This window comes from Gamsiella multidivaricata (genome assembly GCF_025024155.1).
Source record: "Gamsiella multidivaricata strain RSA 2152 chromosome Unknown BC939scaffold_7, whole genome shotgun sequence".
NCBI classification, from domain to species: Eukaryota; Fungi; Mortierellomycota; class Mortierellomycetes; order Mortierellales; family Mortierellaceae; genus Gamsiella; species Gamsiella multidivaricata.
Window position 1 is genome coordinate 81574 of NW_026251715.1, and position 16797 is coordinate 98370.

Consider the following 16797-nt stretch of genomic DNA (forward strand, 5'->3'; position numbering starts at 1 on the left):
GCGAAAATGAACAGAAATAACAAGAAAAGACGTGTTGTTGTCGGTTTGCTATGATTCAAACCCGTTCTCTCCTGAATCTGTCTGATCGCAAGCGCGGGCTTCTGCTTGACCATCATTTCGCGGATCTTTTCCCCCGCACGGGGTCCTATTAGACGTTGTTCATCCATGGTGATGCTGTTTGTGTTGTGTCGGTCGGTCCTAAGATCCTCGAGAGAGATGCGTGTCCAATGTGGTGTCGAAGTTGAGGTCGAGTGCTTGAAGCAAACATCGCCCACGGTCCATATGTGGGCTCGCACGTGATACGCGTCATTCGAGCGTCCGAATGAATCCCTCGGCGATGGCACTGTCTGGTCTGAGGGAAGAGTTCTAGGAGGCTCCGCAATGTAGCTGTGCTACACGTATCTTGTATCAGTTGGTACCCGATATTGCATTACAAGAATAAAAAGGAGGGCAGTGGGATGGGAAACCAGGTGGGGGATCGGATCTTGATATCGCAGGGCTCAAATGGCGGGTATAGCTGTGTGAACAACGTTTTAATAGCCATTTGTTTCTTCCTCTACTCCTCCTTCCCTCAACTCCCACACAACCTCAGAATCAACCCTCCTTCACGCATCACACCGCACCACTCATCAGTTCGCTTGGTCATCACGCATCTCATCTTAGTTTCGATTCTGCAGAATCCATCGGGCCTGCTGTTCCTCCATTCCATCCGCTCCCTTCTAGCCGCAAGGCACAACAGAAAGCAGAAAGCAGGAAGCAGAGAGCCATTGACATAGTCTCCATCTATGCTGGAATCTGTCGACGTTACTCTGCAGGCCACTGTGCGTCCAAGAAGACACCCACTGTAACAGCCGACAAACAACCTGGCGCTTTTTTTTTTCTTCCCCTTTTGCTCTTACTAAGTTCAGAAAAGCCGTTGCCTCACAACAATGTGGAATCCACCTCCACCCGACCTTCAGATCAACATCAAGCGTCCACCCAGCACCACACGTCCAAAGTCTCAAGGCGTCAATGGGCATACTCAAAGCAACAACGTCTCGCCCAGGATCAGCCTGAGCAACGACCAAAACCATGCTATCATCAATAGTTACCACGGCCACCACAATGGTGCTAATGACGACAATAATCGCCCCCCAAATGACACCAGTGGCAATTCGCTTCCCCACCGGTTGAACTCCATGAACCGCCCTACGATCACAGTGTCATTGCCTCAGCCTCGGCTCGAAAAGGTCGGGCCCTATCTTGCCATTGCAACATTACAGGCATATACGGTTCTGACAGTTGTGCGATGTTTGGCAGACCCGGCCTGGATTGTGAATCGCGATAAGAATGCACCCAGTGATGCGAACCACATGGCTGAGATCGGCAGCCTCGAAAAGGTGTTTCTGGCCTGCGCAATTGCGATGACGATGCTGAGTTGTTTGGGAGTTACCCTGCGGATCTTGGACAAGCTGCCATGGCTGCGACGGATCTCTGTCGTCACTGCGTATCTGGAAGGTAATGCATGCCGTTCTAATATTTTCGTAATTCATTTCATAGGAATGCTGCAGAGCAAAACAAATTAATCTGCAGGTTTCCTAACGCAGCGGACAATTTACCAACTATTTTGTACTACATCAATACACATGCGTGCCTTAGCCGCCTTCTGCATCGCAGCATTGATATCCTTTCTCAGCACGCACAAGCTTCCGCCTGGGAGCCAGTTCTCTCATGGGTTTCTTGCCTGTGTAATCACCAGCATCTTCGCGTCTATTGTCGCTATCATGCTGACCGTCGACTGGTGGCGTGGGTTTCCCTCTGCAGGCTTGTCTGCAACCCTCAAGGCCCTCATCATTTCGTCCTTTGTCATGACCACAGTCATTATCGTTGGAGCCGCCATCTACTCGTCGCTCGAAGACTGGACCTTTGACGAGGCCGTCAACTTCTGCATTGTGTCCTTTGCCACTATTGGTAAGACCACTGTTCTCTACTATCTCTTTGTGGTCTATCAGTTGAATGATGTATTAAAATAATTTATCATTTGCCCATCATGCTACTCAGGATACGGAAACTTGAGCCCCAAAACGCCAGCCGGCCAGATCATCTTTTTCATTTATGGACTCTTTGGCATCAGCTCTCTCGGATTTTTCGTCGTATCCCTTCGCAATGCTGTCATCGAGCAGTTCCAATGGCGACTCGTCGACCGTTTCTCAAAACCTGCACACATCACAAGGGTGCAGACACGAATGTCTGCCAAGGACATTTCATTTCCAGAGGCTCGTTTCGAGGAGGAGCGGCGCGTCAAGATGATGGTGAAGCGCAAGATGATGTTCAGGATGGTCTGTATTTGGATTGTGATGTGGTTTGGTGGAGCCGGCGTCTTTTGCGCATTCGAGCCATGGACCTATCTCGAGTCGCTCTACTTTTGCGTAAATCTCACTTTCGTTGTTCTTATCTATGGACAATAAGTAGCAGAGCCCTGTATTTGCCTCTACTAATCAGCGCGCGCTTTTATTCCGACGATAGTTTGTAACGCTGACCACGATTGGATTTGGGGACTACGTGCCCACGGAACCAGGGGCGATTGAATTCTGGAATGTCTATGTCTTTGTAGGACTTGCGGTATTTGCGTACATTCTCTCATTGTCATCAGAGTCGATGGCTACTCAGATCCATCTCGTCGACGATCAGGACGAGGACGACGATGATATGTATGGATGGGAACGCAACGAGGATCCGAATGCGCCTCTGACGACGCGCAGCGGAATCCTTGGTCTGGAGGGTCTGAAGTGGCTGCACCATCAACATCAGTTGCAGCAGCAAGGGTCCAGCGCCGACATCCAGCTTGACGAGGCGGGTAAACCTATCAGCAACATTAGTCATCTCGGAAGCACGATGCCAAATCTCGGCGACGACGGTAGTTTCGATGGAGAGCAGTCGACGCAGTCAACTATGCAGCGAAACCGAAATAGACGAAAGGGCTCAACAGGTCGGATCCTCACAGTCTCGGCCAAGGAACGAAAGCAAATGCTGCAGGCAGAGTACTATGCAACCCACTCATTACCGACCACGATCCGATTCGTGGACACTAAGGGAATGCCACATCAAAAGACCATTCGACCAGGCGATACGCGGGATAGCATCTCTGGACCAGGTGGTGCCGATACGACTAGCGATCAACCCGCCTATACCTATGACACCGTGGGTTACTATGGCACAATCGGCCGGAGCGACCGCAGCGGCATTCATCGTGGAAGTAGCTTAAGGGATCAACAAAATCTCATCGAAAATGAAACATTGTACGGCACTAGAAGCATGCAACCACTGAACACCGCTCAGACTGGAAATCAGCGACTCATCAGGTTTGCCAGGCCGAATCGAACAGTCGATGGTGCGACTGGCTGGCCTGGGGGTGATGCTCTAAGAACTGAACCTGGATTCGATGGTCGGAGAGAAAGTGGCTCAGGGTATATTCCTTCATGCATGGACGTTTTCAGACAGAACAACCAGCAATCCGGAGCGGGCGAGAGCTCCCCATGGCAAGGTAGCAACAGTCGACCTGCACCACAGGGAGAGTCTGTAGCTCGTGTGCGTTCTAAAAGTTGGGACCAGTCTGCAAACCAACAGAGGTTGGGGCCATCGCAGAACGACATTCATCGTTGGTTGGCAGAGGATGCAGGCACGTTGGAAGGACCGGATTTTAGCATTACGCACAGGCCATCAGAGGAACACTTAGGTGCGAGCATCAGCGCAGACCAGACACGGCCAAGGCAAAGTAACGATGTCACCAGGGTCATCAATCCGCTGTGGGAACATTCAGGTGATCCCTCGCAGCATTCCAAGAGGGTCGAAGGAGATGATAAGGGCAGACTGGGTCTTACGCGCGAGGAGCGGCGACACCAGCGGGGAGAGATAGCGCCAGACGAGATTCCGATCCCGTTGACAGACGAGCCAGGCATCATGGATGCAAGCGAGGAGGCGCGGTTCCGAGCTGGGCAGGATGTTTCACACGGCGCCGCTGTATCAAGAACAACGTCGCAACCCCCGGTTCAAGGACCAATCACGCCAATTACCCTTGTCCACGAACCAACGCTGCCCCTGAACAATGAAGAAACATCATCTGCATCAAATATTCCCGATAACTTGTTCCTCGGAGGCGGTGCCGGCGCAGGCTATGGTCTTCATGCCTACGGAGTCCCACAGTCAGGCTCAAAGAGCGAACTCGAGGCTGGACTTGAGGCAAGATCTAACATCGACTTCCAGCGTCCTATGACTCCGACTTCAGGACCCACACAACTGATGGAAAACGAAGATAATGGCCGTCAGCTCACAGTTCACGCATCCAACAGCAGATCGAGGTCACTCTTCTCAAACCATCCGCGGTCTGGACAAAGCAGTGCGATGCACTCTCCTACAGGATCTGCACAGCATTCGAGACCATCATCGGTTCTGATGACCATCTTTGATGAGCCTACGAACCTTTCGAAGTCTCGAACAGCCTCGAGGGCTAGCTCCGTGTCAGGGCCACAGCATCGCACCAGAAACGAATCCTCGAACGATCTTTATACAGGGGAAGGAGACGATAACAGCAGTGGCACTCGTCCGCCCCTAGGTGGCCCCGCTCGCTCGGACATCAGTATCGGACCGTTTGACGAGGTGCGGAATCCGGACTTGATACCTCACTTTGATGATGATGTGGATCTGAACCATGCAGAATTGAATCCTCAGCAGGTGGATGAAGAGCACAGGATGCAGGAACAACTGAGGAGGCGTGAGCGGGAGATTGAGGCGCGTCTGGCGACTCTACGCGGCAAGGGCCGAGGCGACTATGCGTAACGACACATGAGACAGAAAGATAGGTTGTTGTAGAGCACTTACTGTAATTTTAGTTAACTTGTCAACCAGCATGAAATATAAGTAATGATCAAATATGAAGAGAAAGACACGAAGCCATGTGCAGGGAAGACATCGATAACAACTCCTTCTTTGCAGCGTCTTATTAGTGTGATTACATGGATGCAGAACACGCGCGCTATGGAAGCAATTTACGCGTTCCCATGAAGGCCACGGATGTTGGACTGTCTTCTCTCTTGGGCCAGTTTTGTTGTTTGTCTGCACAGATTATTGCAATTAGCTAAATATGCGCTTGGGCCGAAAGGGGAAGCATGGTTCGCGCGCGAGAGAGGGGGCTCTCATCCCCCAATCATGTCGGTCCTTGGGTTCTTCTGGCCTTGCGACATTGTCAGAAAGGGAGAAAGACCACAATCGGCGTGTGCGTGTTCATTGGCTATGGTGGCGGCGGGGCTGGTTCCGATACGCGTTTGGCTCCTACCGTACTTGGTTTTGTGCGTCCAAATGGAGGCGATCGGATGGGATCATTGGCTGACGAGGCATCTTCGGGGAGGAGAGTGTCCCTGCATGTCGTAAGACAGAAGAGCCCACCATTATTTCTTTTGTAGTGTTTGATAGGCTTAACAGGAACAAAAAATAAAAAAGAATAGAATGGGCCACGACATCCATTCATGAAAGCATTCTTGAGAATAAGTATGTAGCATTGTTTGCGGCTCTGTCTCTGTCCAGGGACCTGTCAAGTAATTTTATCTACGCGTTTCTTTTGCGTTCTCTAGAATTGCAGGCATACACGTCCTATCCGGTGTCAGTACTCTTCTTTGGATGCAGGTGCCGAACAAGGAAGGGTGTAATCGGCCATCATTTACTCTAGGCATGTGTTTGTTCTAGACCGACCGGGTACTATGCAGACAGAATGCAGGACAAAGGCGGTGCCTTACTTCCCACGCACCAACTATCTTTTTTTATGGTCCGCGCCTGCTCCTCCAGCCTCCTTGCTTTTTGATATCTTTATCGCAGTGAACAAAACGGTTCCTTTGATATTTTACCTTTTTCCTTCTCAATAGAAACGTACCTGTATCAGCGTACCTTTGGCTCGATTCAAGGTAACCTGGGCATGCATTGCATAATTGTGTTACCCATACTTCGGAAAGGTGATTGTGGGAGACCAAACCTCGTATCCTATTTGTGCCCTGAGTCAATGCATCCAACCAACCACAGTCTTGTACTCCCCGTCTGGCGCGCGCATCCAAAAACGCTAGTCTAGGCTAGCAACGTGGTATGACCATTTGGCTAGTGTTTCCCTGTTCTAGAGCCGGAGCCGAGGATGCTGATCCCTATGATTGGCTAGGGTTAGATCCCAGGGCCTACTGGCGAATGAGAGCCCCATCTGGTTGGTCATGTTGAGTAGGGCTGGAGGCTACAGTTTGCGTCCATGGCATATGGCATGCCGCGTCGATGCTCTTTATTATTTTCTTTGGTCATCCATAGACTAGTCCTAGGAAACAGAAAATATGGGATTCAATTTTAAATTAAATTCCGTTGGATTACATATTCAACCTTGCTCCAATATAAAAGCTACCCCACTTCACGCTCGATAGCATGGTTTCCTTCTTTACCTTGTTCTTCTCCAGCTTGATCTTACTTTCCTCTTCATACACACAGAAACCAAACTTCCAAGCAACATGCGTCTGTCTTCCTCTGTCGCTGCTGTCGCTTCTTTGATGGCGCTCAATCCCAGCACTGTCCAAGCCTGGGGTGTCCTCGGTAAAGCAGGAACTCCTCATTTCATCTACAGCCATAGGTTCTTCTTAATCTATTGCGGTCATTTCTGACAGTTCAATCTTGTTCATCAAATAGGCCACACCTTGACTGGCCAGATCGCTCAGCAGTTCCTGACACCTACCACTGCTAATCAGATCAGCCAGATCCTAGACCCTTCCTATAGCGGTCTTCTCTCTAACGTTGCTGACTGGGCTGACAAAGTCCGTCCCCTCAGCCAGTACAGGCAAGTCTGATGTATCTATCTTCATGTTCACCGCCGCTGCACTCCATGTATTAACAGTAATACTGATATCTTTTCCACACATCTGTTTTATTATCATTTTTCTTCTATGTAGCTGGACATCTTCCATGCACTTCTTCAACCCCGTCGGTGACAACCCACCGGAGCGCTGCACAGCCGACTACGTCTATGGTGGCATCGACAACGTCAACGCGATCATGAACATGACAGCAACTCTGTACCAGTTCCAGCAGACCCCGCCCACTTCATCGGGTGACATCAAGACCCGTGAGGAGGCCCTCAAGTTCTTTACCCATTTCATGGGCGATATCCACCAGCCCCTTCATGACTCAACCCCTCTTCTTGGCGGAAACCAGGCTCCCATCAAGTGGGGTCGCGCCAAGAACAACCTTCACAGCCTGTGGGATACCTTGCTCCTCACCGTAAGTGATTCTTTCGTCTCATGATGCTCATCCGCTTTCGGTGGTCCCTGACCTTCCCAAGAACATTGTGTTCTGCTTCCTCAACATAGAAAGACGTCACCGACCGTTTTGATAATGATCCCCAGGCCTACTTGGATGATACTGTGAAGTTGGCCAAGACCTACTGGTCCGACGCTTCTACTTGGACATACTGCGACCCTGCTCGTAACGGCAAGAACCCCTGGTCCGATGTCACCAGCTCACTCAAGACCCTGTGCCCGATCCAATGGGCCGTCGATGCTAACGCCCTCGACTGCTCCTACGTCTGGGTCGATTATTCCGCTACCCGCGACTACTCGACCGATTACTTCAAGACCGTTACTGGACCCTCGAGCAAGTACTTGCTCCAGAAGCAGCTCGCCATGGCCGGCGTCCGCATGGCTGCTGTTCTCAATGAGATCTATGACCCCTCTGCGAAGCCTCCCCTGACCAAGCGGGGTCTCGCAAGATTGTCCTCCAGTCACTGAAGGAGAAAACGTAGCATTTGAACCGTTTTTGCTTTGACCACAATCATTCATTCTTTTTTGGTTTATTTTGAAAAAATAAATCCTGCAGGCAGGGTGCCATTATTTATTAAAAAGAACAGTACAGTCAAATCGTTAGGATGTTGATCATATTGTCCAAGTTGGCGCGTAGGAGTGTGTCTGATGCTCTGATGCGCGGCAAGAACAGTATGTCAATACACCATGGAGCTTGATCTTCGTTGAACACAACTGGCCATGAATGTTCGTCTCATTTATCAACCATGCCTCCTTATTCGTTGTTGTTTTGAGGTCTGTTTCGGCTGACTCTTCGTCCAAAAGGATTCGCGTGGCAAGGGAGCCTTATCTTGTCGCTAGAAGGGACGAGGGCGCCGTCTCGTCAACATTAAGCTGGATTTTGGTGTTTAGACGCAGAGACGAGGTGGCCAGCGCGCTAAAGGACTGCGTCCTGATGACGAGCCATTCGTCGCCCACGGCGAAGGTGATCAGAGGCCAAACGCCAGCATAGTGGGGCCTTGACGGTGGCAAGGAGTTCTGGGCCGAGACATCCTTTTTTCATTGAACGGTTCTCTTTATGCGTTGGTGGTCCCCATAGGCCCATACACCTCCACCGTATTTACGATGAGGACCTGTCCGTTCCTTGATTGTACATGATGGAGCCGGCCAAGATTTAGGCGCAAACAACACGTCAACAAGACCAGGGCAGTATAGCTGCAAGCAATGGTCGCTAATAGCGAGATACAGTAGCCCAAAAATGATCCTGTTGAACATTGCTGACTGGACCCTTCATAAAGTGATTTTACGTCGTCCCCCATCCTGATCGACATACCGTATCGCCCCCGATTCGCTATCATCCATGACACGAGGAGAGTCTGTAAGTTAAATGGTCTTTTGTTTTCACGACTTGACATTGAAATTGCACTTTGATTACTTGTTGCAATGTTTCTTACTTCTCGCCTCTGGTCTTGATACCCATGACCGCTAGTCGATAAGGCGTTCCCGGTGTGGGGAATACTGCCACATTTGCTGGCTCTGGCCGTTTCAGGGAAGGTCTCTTTTTGGCCACCGAGACCAGTGCTCGTACTTGAAACAGCGTGTACGAAAACTTCTAGTTCGACAGCACTGTTGGCAGCATGGGGTCGGTGGGTGTGAGATTAGGATGAAAGCAGTCTGCCGAATGTTTGTTAAATTTGGGCGAAGATATCAGATATATAATAATAGTAAAAAAAGGTGGCAACAGCGACGGCCGCAGTAACTTACCTGAACCCAGCTAGACCATCGTTGCTTTGCTTTTTGAGCACGAAGTAGGTTTTGATTTGGTGCTGTCTTTGAATAAAAGAGATTGGCGATCTTGATCTGGATAGGCTCATCTTCGAATGAGAAAAAATCATGAACACCATCCTAGACATGGACGATGTCGAACGAGACCATTAACACAATATAACATTTGCAGCAATATAGGTGGGTATCGCGAGATAGCTCCATGCGGAAACATCTATAGACCACCTGCGTAATTCAATCGACGTCTTGGTGAGTCAGTTGAGTATCTTGCTGGACCTTGTTGCAGAGACTTTTGAGGGTGGCACTAAAATTCAGATCCCTTCAGCTTTAACTTTAAAATGGTAATTGGGACGATCCCTAACCCAGCCCGGTAGTGTTGCACTGCATTTCGCTGTCCAACCACACTGGCACCAACGTCAACAAGACCCTGATGTTAGCCTACCATACTCGTCACCCCATTAATATAAGCGCCCTATCCATGTACTCCAAATTACCGATCGTCTCTGGTGTCGTCCATGAGCATCCGTTATTGCCACTGCATTATCGGTAGGTATAGGACTGAGCGTACATCTCCCTTTGTAGTGTATTTGGCCCGCTTTGATCTGTTTACATTCTCATCACTGGTCTCCCTCATTGGTTGGAGGCAGATCAGTTTAATCTAAATAGAGTCCGCGAAACGATGTCCACCAATATGTTGTACGTGCTGAGCGCAGTATGGAAAGGAGAATCATATAACTGTGCTTCCCAGCAACTATGCTGCAGTAGGGTACAATGGTGCTCAACGCGTCTTGGATTACACGTGCAAAAGTAAGAGGGGTCACCCGTCATCTATTAAATGGGTGTTCTGGCGGGGCCATTAAAGATCCCTCTCTTGTTTCATTAGTTATTTCCCCTGGTAAAACCTTATTTTATTCCAGAAACGGCTCCCAGGAGCGACAGGGGCTGGACCCGGCTTCGTCGGGTACTGACGATGGAATTCAGCAATGAATGCGCAGCGGGTTCTCACGATCGTTCATCCGGAGAAAAGTCTTTCCAATCGACTAGGTACTGCAACTTGCGATTGCGCATTCTTGATTCCAAGATGACTTTGACCTCATAATCAATTTATCCTTCAACTTCATAGATGGTGTGGGTGCTGCTTATCGTCCAGCGATCCCAATGACATGATAGGGCTCCAACAATGAGACATGGAACACAGGGTGAATCCGTGTCATCGATGCAGGGAGATCAAGGATTTTTATACACCATCGACGGGCATTGGAAGCAAGACCATCTCGTTTGACGGGGCAGAGCCTCGTGACGCCGACTCTTTTCGATAACGGGAAACGAATGATATTTCGGCTTATTATCGCACGGAATGGACGGTGCCTGTAATGCAGCTATTCCACCTGCAGATGCTGCACACATTACAGTACAGTCAACACAGTAGGGTCCCTGGCATTTTACGCGACGATACTGGGACGGAAACGTGTCAGTCCTGTGGTGTAGTAAACGGGAATCGTCTGGTTGACCTCGTATAGAATTAATCACCTTCAAGGACTGCCCTGATGCAGCACTGAGAATCCCAGTAACACGCCCGAAAGTGTCACATATTACATAAAGGCAGGTTCTTTTTTTTTTTTTTTATGGGGTGGACTTACAGAACAGTCTGAACTAACTGCTTGTACTTCTCACCAGGCGTGCTGCGCTAATTTCCGCCTATGCTGACCAGTGCGCCCGTGAAAGGCAGCAGCGGCGTGAGCGTCTAATCGCCACCTGGACGAACCGGAGCATGCGGGTCTGGCGTCTGGCCCTGCTACAGGACCTCTCAAACACCTCGGATATGCATATGTGGCCAAACTATCAAACTGGCCACTCCAGAATCACCTTCAGGGACTGCCCTGAGAATCCTAATAACGCGCTCGAAAGGTAGGTTTTTTTTTTTTTTTTTTTTTTTTTTTTTTTTTTTTTTTTTTTTTTTTTTCGAGGTGGACTTACAGAACAGTTTGAACTAACCGCTGATGTACTTCTCACCAGGCGCGCTGAATTAATTGCCGCTTACAATCGCCGTGATCACGCATTAGATCTAGATGCGTTATCCCTTTCCCCTATATTTCTAGTCCCCTATACTAGATGCATTTATAGCTATTCTCTAGTATATAAGGCACGATCTGCCACTATTAAAAGGGCATATCGTTTTTCACAGACTTATCGTCCCATATACTTCTCAGCGGCCTTTCATTGAAGGCTTGGTGACAGACGTTGATGTCAAAAATAACCGCCACTATCTTGGTCATATGGTCAAATGCAAATACTGTATGGCCAAGATGTGGGTGCAGGAGCGGTGCAAAGGTACTTCCAAGAGAAACCTCAAGTTCACGCTTTACTGCTCAAAGGGCCGCATTGTACTGCTTTTCGCATATTTCACCAGAGTTCACTGTATATTTAGTTTAACAAGTGTACCTCCAGCTCACTATTACATTTAATACAAATAAATACCTAATCGGTGTGATGTGTGGAGCCACATCTCTTTCTCACTCATTTTGAATCCCAAAATATCTCACTGCTCCGCATCGACCCACCAAAGCCCGACCCAAGCTATCCAGAGAACTCGCATAAAAATACGGATAGCCACCACATATATATATTCGTACACACCAGTTATAATAAAGCAGTTCTCTTCTTCACTTTGAGTGTCTTGTTACAGTGGATAACGACGAGATTGTGAGCGATTGATGGAGTTGTGTCGCGACTCCAGCCAGGGTGCTTAGCCACACATAATGCCCATAGTTACAGTTAAAGTTAATTCACCTCTTCTCTCTAGGCTGGTCCAATCCGACTAATAATAAATAAATAAACTCTTTTTCTCATGACATATATTGACGACTGCCCTATAGGTAGTCGGGGAACATGCAAAGCTTCGTTTGTCGATCAACTCCTCCGGTTTTATTTCAGTCGTCCTCATCAAAGATGTTCACCAAAGGACTAGCCTGCCGACGATCAGGTCCCGTATTCCTTGAAGACGAATTAAACACCCTTGTGTTGCTATTCCCTGATCTGCCGCTGCCACCATCCGTCGGACTTGGCGACCCAAACACTCGACTGTTCGGCCGACTGTTCCTTCCAGACTGACCAGCAACACCCGCCACCGATGCCTGCTGTACCCCTTGACCCTGGGGGCTCTGGTTTCTCGAAGAGTATGCACTCTGATTGCTGCTGGGTGATCTAGAATCACCCACGGAAAGCAATCGTTCCCGATCGTCATCGCGCACCGACGGACTATAGCCCGAAGGTTGCTGCTGCACTGAGGCAAACATCAATGCTGGACCTGTCCGTGTTGCAGCCGACGAATTACGATCTGGCCGGATAGTTTGACGTCCCGTATAGTGCTGTTGACGTTGATGATCATTCTGCCCCGCGCTCTCGATGCTCGACCGGGCTCCATCGCTGTCTACGAGATCAGAACTTGCTGCATTGTCCAAAAAAATGGCCTGCTTGGGTCGGACGAATTTCCGCCACAAGGCCGTAAAAGGGCTATGTGTGGGCTGGGTATCGAGCTTGGCCAGGTTCCTGTGTGAACTGCGATTCGAGGTCGTGCCCTGCCGATTGGACGAATCCAGAGAACCAGGTCCGATGCCCATGCTTCCTCCAACATTGGCACCAGCCCCTACGCTTCCACCATTTCCCCCGAACGGATCAAACGACTCCCTGTGGCCGAACCTAGTCTGCGTATTACCAGAGTCTTCATCATCTGAGAAGTCGTCAAAATACGGTTCCTGGATAGGCCGCTGATTTACTCCGCTCGGATAGGGTCTGACATCCCGCCACACGCTGGCACTGGATCCTTCGCCAAGCATACTGTGAGCCGTGTTATCGCCTCTCCTTCGATTTTTGTTACTGTTGTACGACTGGAGAATATTGAAAGCAAAATACGATATTAGGAGATCGCTCCTGGAGATACCACTATAGAAACCGCAGAAAATACAAAGGACAAACCTCGAATGCTGCCCCACGTCTAGCGGCGAAATCTCTGTTCAATCCAGCTCGATCCGGCAACAGCAGTCTTTCCTCGTCTCTTCGAGCTATAGGTTGAAATCACAAAGATATCAGTACCGTCCGAATTCGGAAACATCGTACCTACCAAAAAAAAAAAAAAAAAAAAAAAAAAAAAAGCACACCACGCACCATCCTTGAGAACTTGGAGGCCTTCTTCGAGGTCTCCGCCAATGCCGCCTTCTTCATCGTCATTGTCGAAAAAGTTGTCCGAGATACTGCAAATGGCAAACATCTTGGCAAATACGTTGAAGAGTGTGATCAAAGTAGGAACGAGAATCACATAGGGCATATAGTAGTTGAACTCGCCCAGAAACGGAACCATGTCGATCTTTCCCATGTACTATTATTGGAAAAAGATATTGAAGATGAGCGGAAATTAGCGGGCCGTCCAGCCATTCTAATGCCATCAAAGTATTCATGCAGATATACGTACAGCTGAGAATTCTGTGCTGTCCTCCTTTCCAATTGCTGAGATTGTGAGATAGTTGTATACCAAAGGAAACCTATTAGAAGTTGAAAGGAGTATTTCTGGTTAATATCACAGTTTCGCAAAAAGTATACGCTACAGTCAGGCCAAAGTCGTCCTCTACTCACGTTAGACGGCAAAGGTAAGATCCGATGAAAAGCAGAGTTGGCTCATCCGTGTGGTGGTTGGGCACAAGAACATAGTTGTTCAGAAGCTTCATCTTCATAAGCGTCGTGTAGGCACATGTGCACATGTACAGCATGGTGAAAAAACCGATTGCCTATATAAATTCCATGCAGAGAAGATAGCTTTACATTAGTACTACAGTTCGAATGATAACCAAAGTGTGATATATCGATAGGATGACAAGCTATATCCGTACCTCAATGGCTCCATAGGACATGCGATCTCGCGCCATTTGTACCAAAAGCCCGATGACACTCAGGATAGGATTAACATTTTGGTATGTCATCTCGGACCACACGATCAGCAATGACAGAGTGGCACAGATGACAGAGAGCGACCGCAAAAGAATCGGACGTAACTTCAAGTGCCAGATCCACTCAAACGACAACTGCCATTCCTTTGGTTTCGATGTCATAGGCCTCAAACTAGATCGGAACTTCCTAGAGACGGGATATTTGAATAAAGGCACTTAGCAATCCGGTCGATAGGAGAAGTAAAGATGGCTACAGCTGAGGTGCCAGCTTACTTTTCAGGATTATCTGCATTCTCCTGAATATCCTGGGCCAAGAATCCAGCTTTCAACAGGTCGTGCCAGATTCTATTCATAATAAACAAAAGTGCAAAGAAATTTCATCTGTCAGCGACCTCATCAATTTGCATTTTCCGACTGCGCATCTATTTTCGTTTCTGTCACCTACGCTGTCCAACGATCCTTCATCCGCAGTGCTCTTTTGATCCTGGCGTTCAAATCTGCCAGGTATTTTTCTGTGATAACCGCTGGTACAAGCGATTCCAGAGAGTATTTCCGTCCGCCTGCTCCTCCTGAAACCCTTGGGACGCTCAGTGTCGCTCCGCTCGCAGTACTCACAGGATCCGATCTTTGCCCTTGTGAAGAGGAGATAGGCGAGGTAGTCCTATTCGACTCGAATTGAACACCTCGTACCGCCGGAAAGTCCTCAACCATCCGATCAATATATGGTCGAAGGGGATCTGAAAGTTGAACCTTATGACAGACTACCGACAGTTCCTAAAACGGGCGCCAATATGAAGTCAGTCAGAATATTTTTTGGTAACAAACCTTGAATTGAGAGTCATGAGGATAAAGCCCAAGGGTCTCCCGTGACGACTCCCCACGCTTCCGGATGCAGCTGCTCACCTTGGCCACATTGAGGACCTCGTCTTCTGTGTCCTGCTTCTTGTCCTTGACCACACTCGCCTTGAAGCCAATTCTCCGGAGCTCGCGCGCGTTGTCTCCTTTATGCCACAGCCTCCTGGGTACGTCCACCATACCATATCCCATGAATATGACGACTAGAACCAGGCCCCAGCTGTTGCTCAATGCCATCACGTACGCACGTAGATTGCTGCTTCCTTGCGAGTACCAAACATAGACCAAGCCCAAAAGCGCCACAGATCCGATAATGAGCTGGTAGATGATATTGTATCGAACTGCATGACGAATACGCTTTATGACCGTGAATTCTCCTGACTGCGTGTATGCTTGCAGCAATGGAATCATCACCCTGCATTGAATAATTCGAGTAAGCGATGTGAGTAGGAGCCATATCATGCTTGCATGCATTCGTTCAGACTTGCTTTCGAACAAATAGCCGCATGACGATGTTGGACCAAACAAACAGAGAGTGCCGAATGGACAAATGCCTTGTTTATGGTTTTGCTCAATGTAGAAGACGATGAATACGTACCATGTCAGCGCAAAACTGCACCAGTAAATGGTCCTCCATGCTGCTATAAGGAACTCGCTCGAGACGTACATGAAGGGCTCCTTGCACATGTCCTCGCCCTCGCATTCCCGCGCCAAGGTCTATCACCAATCGAAGAAATATTCCTTGCGTTTGAGTTTGTCGTTCCCTGGAGGCAGCTCAGAACGGAAAAAAAGCAGCTGTCGTGCGATCTCCTACTTACGGAGGAAAGGTCCACAGGAACGAGGACAACGATGGAGAAGGGGAAGAACCAGCTGATGTAGGCGATGAGACTCACATACCAGGCATGCTCAACCCTGTTGCCAAAGTAATTGAGCAACCCTGCCACGAGCACAATCAATGCCAGAGTTCCGGCAACGATGGGTAGGACTGCCATGGTTGCTGTAAGAGCTCTTTGTTCCGACACTGTCTAGTGAACCGCGATCTGTTTGGAGCCGAAGGGAAGTAGGGCGAAAAGAGAGGAGAGAAGAGGATGCCTGAGACGATGGGATTCCTGATGAGTCAGAGTGTGGGGTGTGAGAGGGAAAGAGTGGAAGCACGAACACCTCAATTGAGTTAAGCAAAGGATGCTGTGTGGCAAAACTGCTTTTTGTACCCCTCATTGTGCGGGTGCTATGAAGAATCGTCAGTCAGAATCACCCTTACTTATCCTCGCACTGTCGTCGTTGATATCGTTAGCAGTAGCATCATTACTCATGCAATTGCTTCACGAACTCGGATAGGAAAATAGGGAGGGCGTCTGCCAAGCATGTGCTGCCAAAAAACCAGGGGATGCCAATGGTCGTTTATCTGTTTTGAATGTTCATCTCTACAAGTGTCTAGCGCGTGTCTCTTCTGTCATTTTCGTCGTGTGAGATAATGCTCAATGTCCTGTGCAGTCATCCTGGGCGACCAACCGTGCGTATAAGCCTTGGAAGCAGCGCCGATGTAGGTCATGAATGCATCCGCGAGGCTGATACCGAAGTGATCGCTAATCGTGGTCCAGGATACATGGTGGTGCCTCATCTCGGACAACAGGGTATCTCGCTCTGACACATCGTGGAAGCTGTAGAGGGATGTTGCTCGCTGCTGCTGTTGTTGTTGTTGTTCCTGGTCTTGCAGCACGGCCGCATGTGCCTCGTTCGTAGTGGCAAGACTCCTTTGAGCGACACTAAATGCGGCTGTAGTATTCGAAAGCCTGTGATAAAGTGGGCTGTGAGCTCGTCGTATTAGGCTGAAAGATGGCGTTGTCAGGACAGGGGCTGCCCGTCTTGCCATCGTCTTTGTTGCCATGTCGGAGCGGTGAGTGGGCGATGAGGAAGGAGGAATT

At 49.1% G+C, this 16797-nt stretch overlaps 5 protein-coding genes across 5 annotated transcripts; 2 read left to right on the plus strand and 3 right to left on the minus strand.

The window, feature by feature from the left end:
• Nucleotides 1-929: 929 nt before the first annotated feature.
• On the plus strand, nucleotides 930-4815 carry BC939DRAFT_473594 (uncharacterized protein; the record flags this gene model as incomplete). The annotated part of the gene is made up of 4 exons (XM_051558362.1): nucleotides 930-1497; nucleotides 1639-1950; nucleotides 2041-2408; nucleotides 2506-4815. 4 exons carry the CDS (start codon nucleotides 930-932, stop codon nucleotides 4813-4815), a joined length of 3558 nt encoding a protein of 1185 aa, XP_051416152.1.
• A 1644-nt stretch (nucleotides 4816-6459) lies between these two features.
• BC939DRAFT_279563 (S1/P1 nuclease) lies at nucleotides 6460-7819 on the plus strand. The gene is made up of 4 exons (XM_051551198.1): nucleotides 6460-6594; nucleotides 6688-6835; nucleotides 6948-7275; nucleotides 7365-7819. Exons 1-4 carry the CDS (start codon nucleotides 6513-6515, stop codon nucleotides 7779-7781), a joined length of 975 nt encoding a protein of 324 aa, XP_051416153.1. The 5' UTR covers nucleotides 6460-6512; the 3' UTR covers nucleotides 7782-7819.
• Nucleotides 7820-8138: 319 nt separating this feature from the next.
• On the minus strand, nucleotides 8139-8330 carry BC939DRAFT_392878 (uncharacterized protein; the record flags this gene model as incomplete). Its single annotated transcript, XM_051552055.1, has 1 exon — nucleotides 8139-8330. A coding segment is annotated over one exon (192 nt), but the record flags the coding sequence as incomplete, so codon positions are not given.
• Nucleotides 8331-11924: 3594 nt separating this feature from the next.
• BC939DRAFT_279596 (LMBR1-like membrane protein-domain-containing protein) lies at nucleotides 11925-15959 on the minus strand. Its single transcript, XM_051551199.1, has 11 exons — nucleotides 15691-15959; nucleotides 15471-15589; nucleotides 14921-15287; nucleotides 14463-14791; nucleotides 14291-14362; nucleotides 13961-14204; nucleotides 13707-13858; nucleotides 13546-13615; nucleotides 13242-13452; nucleotides 13053-13138; nucleotides 11925-12964 (listed from the first exon to the last, which is right to left on the minus strand). The coding sequence occupies exons 1-11, from the start codon at nucleotides 15862-15864 to the stop codon at nucleotides 12008-12010; spliced, it is 2781 nt and encodes a 926-aa protein (XP_051416155.1). The 5' UTR covers nucleotides 15865-15959; the 3' UTR covers nucleotides 11925-12007.
• Nucleotides 15960-16325: 366 nt separating this feature from the next.
• On the minus strand, nucleotides 16326-16760 carry BC939DRAFT_499502 (uncharacterized protein; the record flags this gene model as incomplete). The annotated part of the gene is made up of 1 exon (XM_051559947.1): nucleotides 16326-16760. One exon carries the CDS (start codon nucleotides 16758-16760, stop codon nucleotides 16326-16328), a length of 435 nt encoding a protein of 144 aa, XP_051416156.1.
• Between the last annotated feature and the right edge of the window lie 37 nt (nucleotides 16761-16797).

Excerpts from the sequence above, each read along its gene's own strand:
- BC939DRAFT_279596 (XM_051551199.1), bottom strand. The coding sequence starts at position 15,864 with ATGGCAGTCCTACCCATCGTTGCCGGAACTCTGGCATTGATTGTGCTC. Across the intron at positions 14,792-14,920 it reads AGGTCCTCAATGTGGCCAAG|GAACTGTCGGTAGTCTGTCA; the intron begins GTGAGCAGCTGC and ends CGCCCGTTTTAG. Across the intron at positions 13,616-13,706 it reads TCTTACCTTTGCCGTCTAAC|GTTTCCTTTGGTATACAACT; the intron begins GTGAGTAGAGGA and ends AACTTCTAATAG.
- BC939DRAFT_279563 (XM_051551198.1), top strand. The coding sequence starts at position 6,513 with ATGCGTCTGTCTTCCTCTGTCGCTGCTGTCGCTTCTTTGATGGCGCTC. Across the intron at positions 6,595-6,687 it reads CCAAGCCTGGGGTGTCCTCG|GCCACACCTTGACTGGCCAG; the intron begins GTAAAGCAGGAA and ends TTCATCAAATAG. Across the intron at positions 7,276-7,364 it reads GGGATACCTTGCTCCTCACC|AAAGACGTCACCGACCGTTT; the intron begins GTAAGTGATTCT and ends TCCTCAACATAG.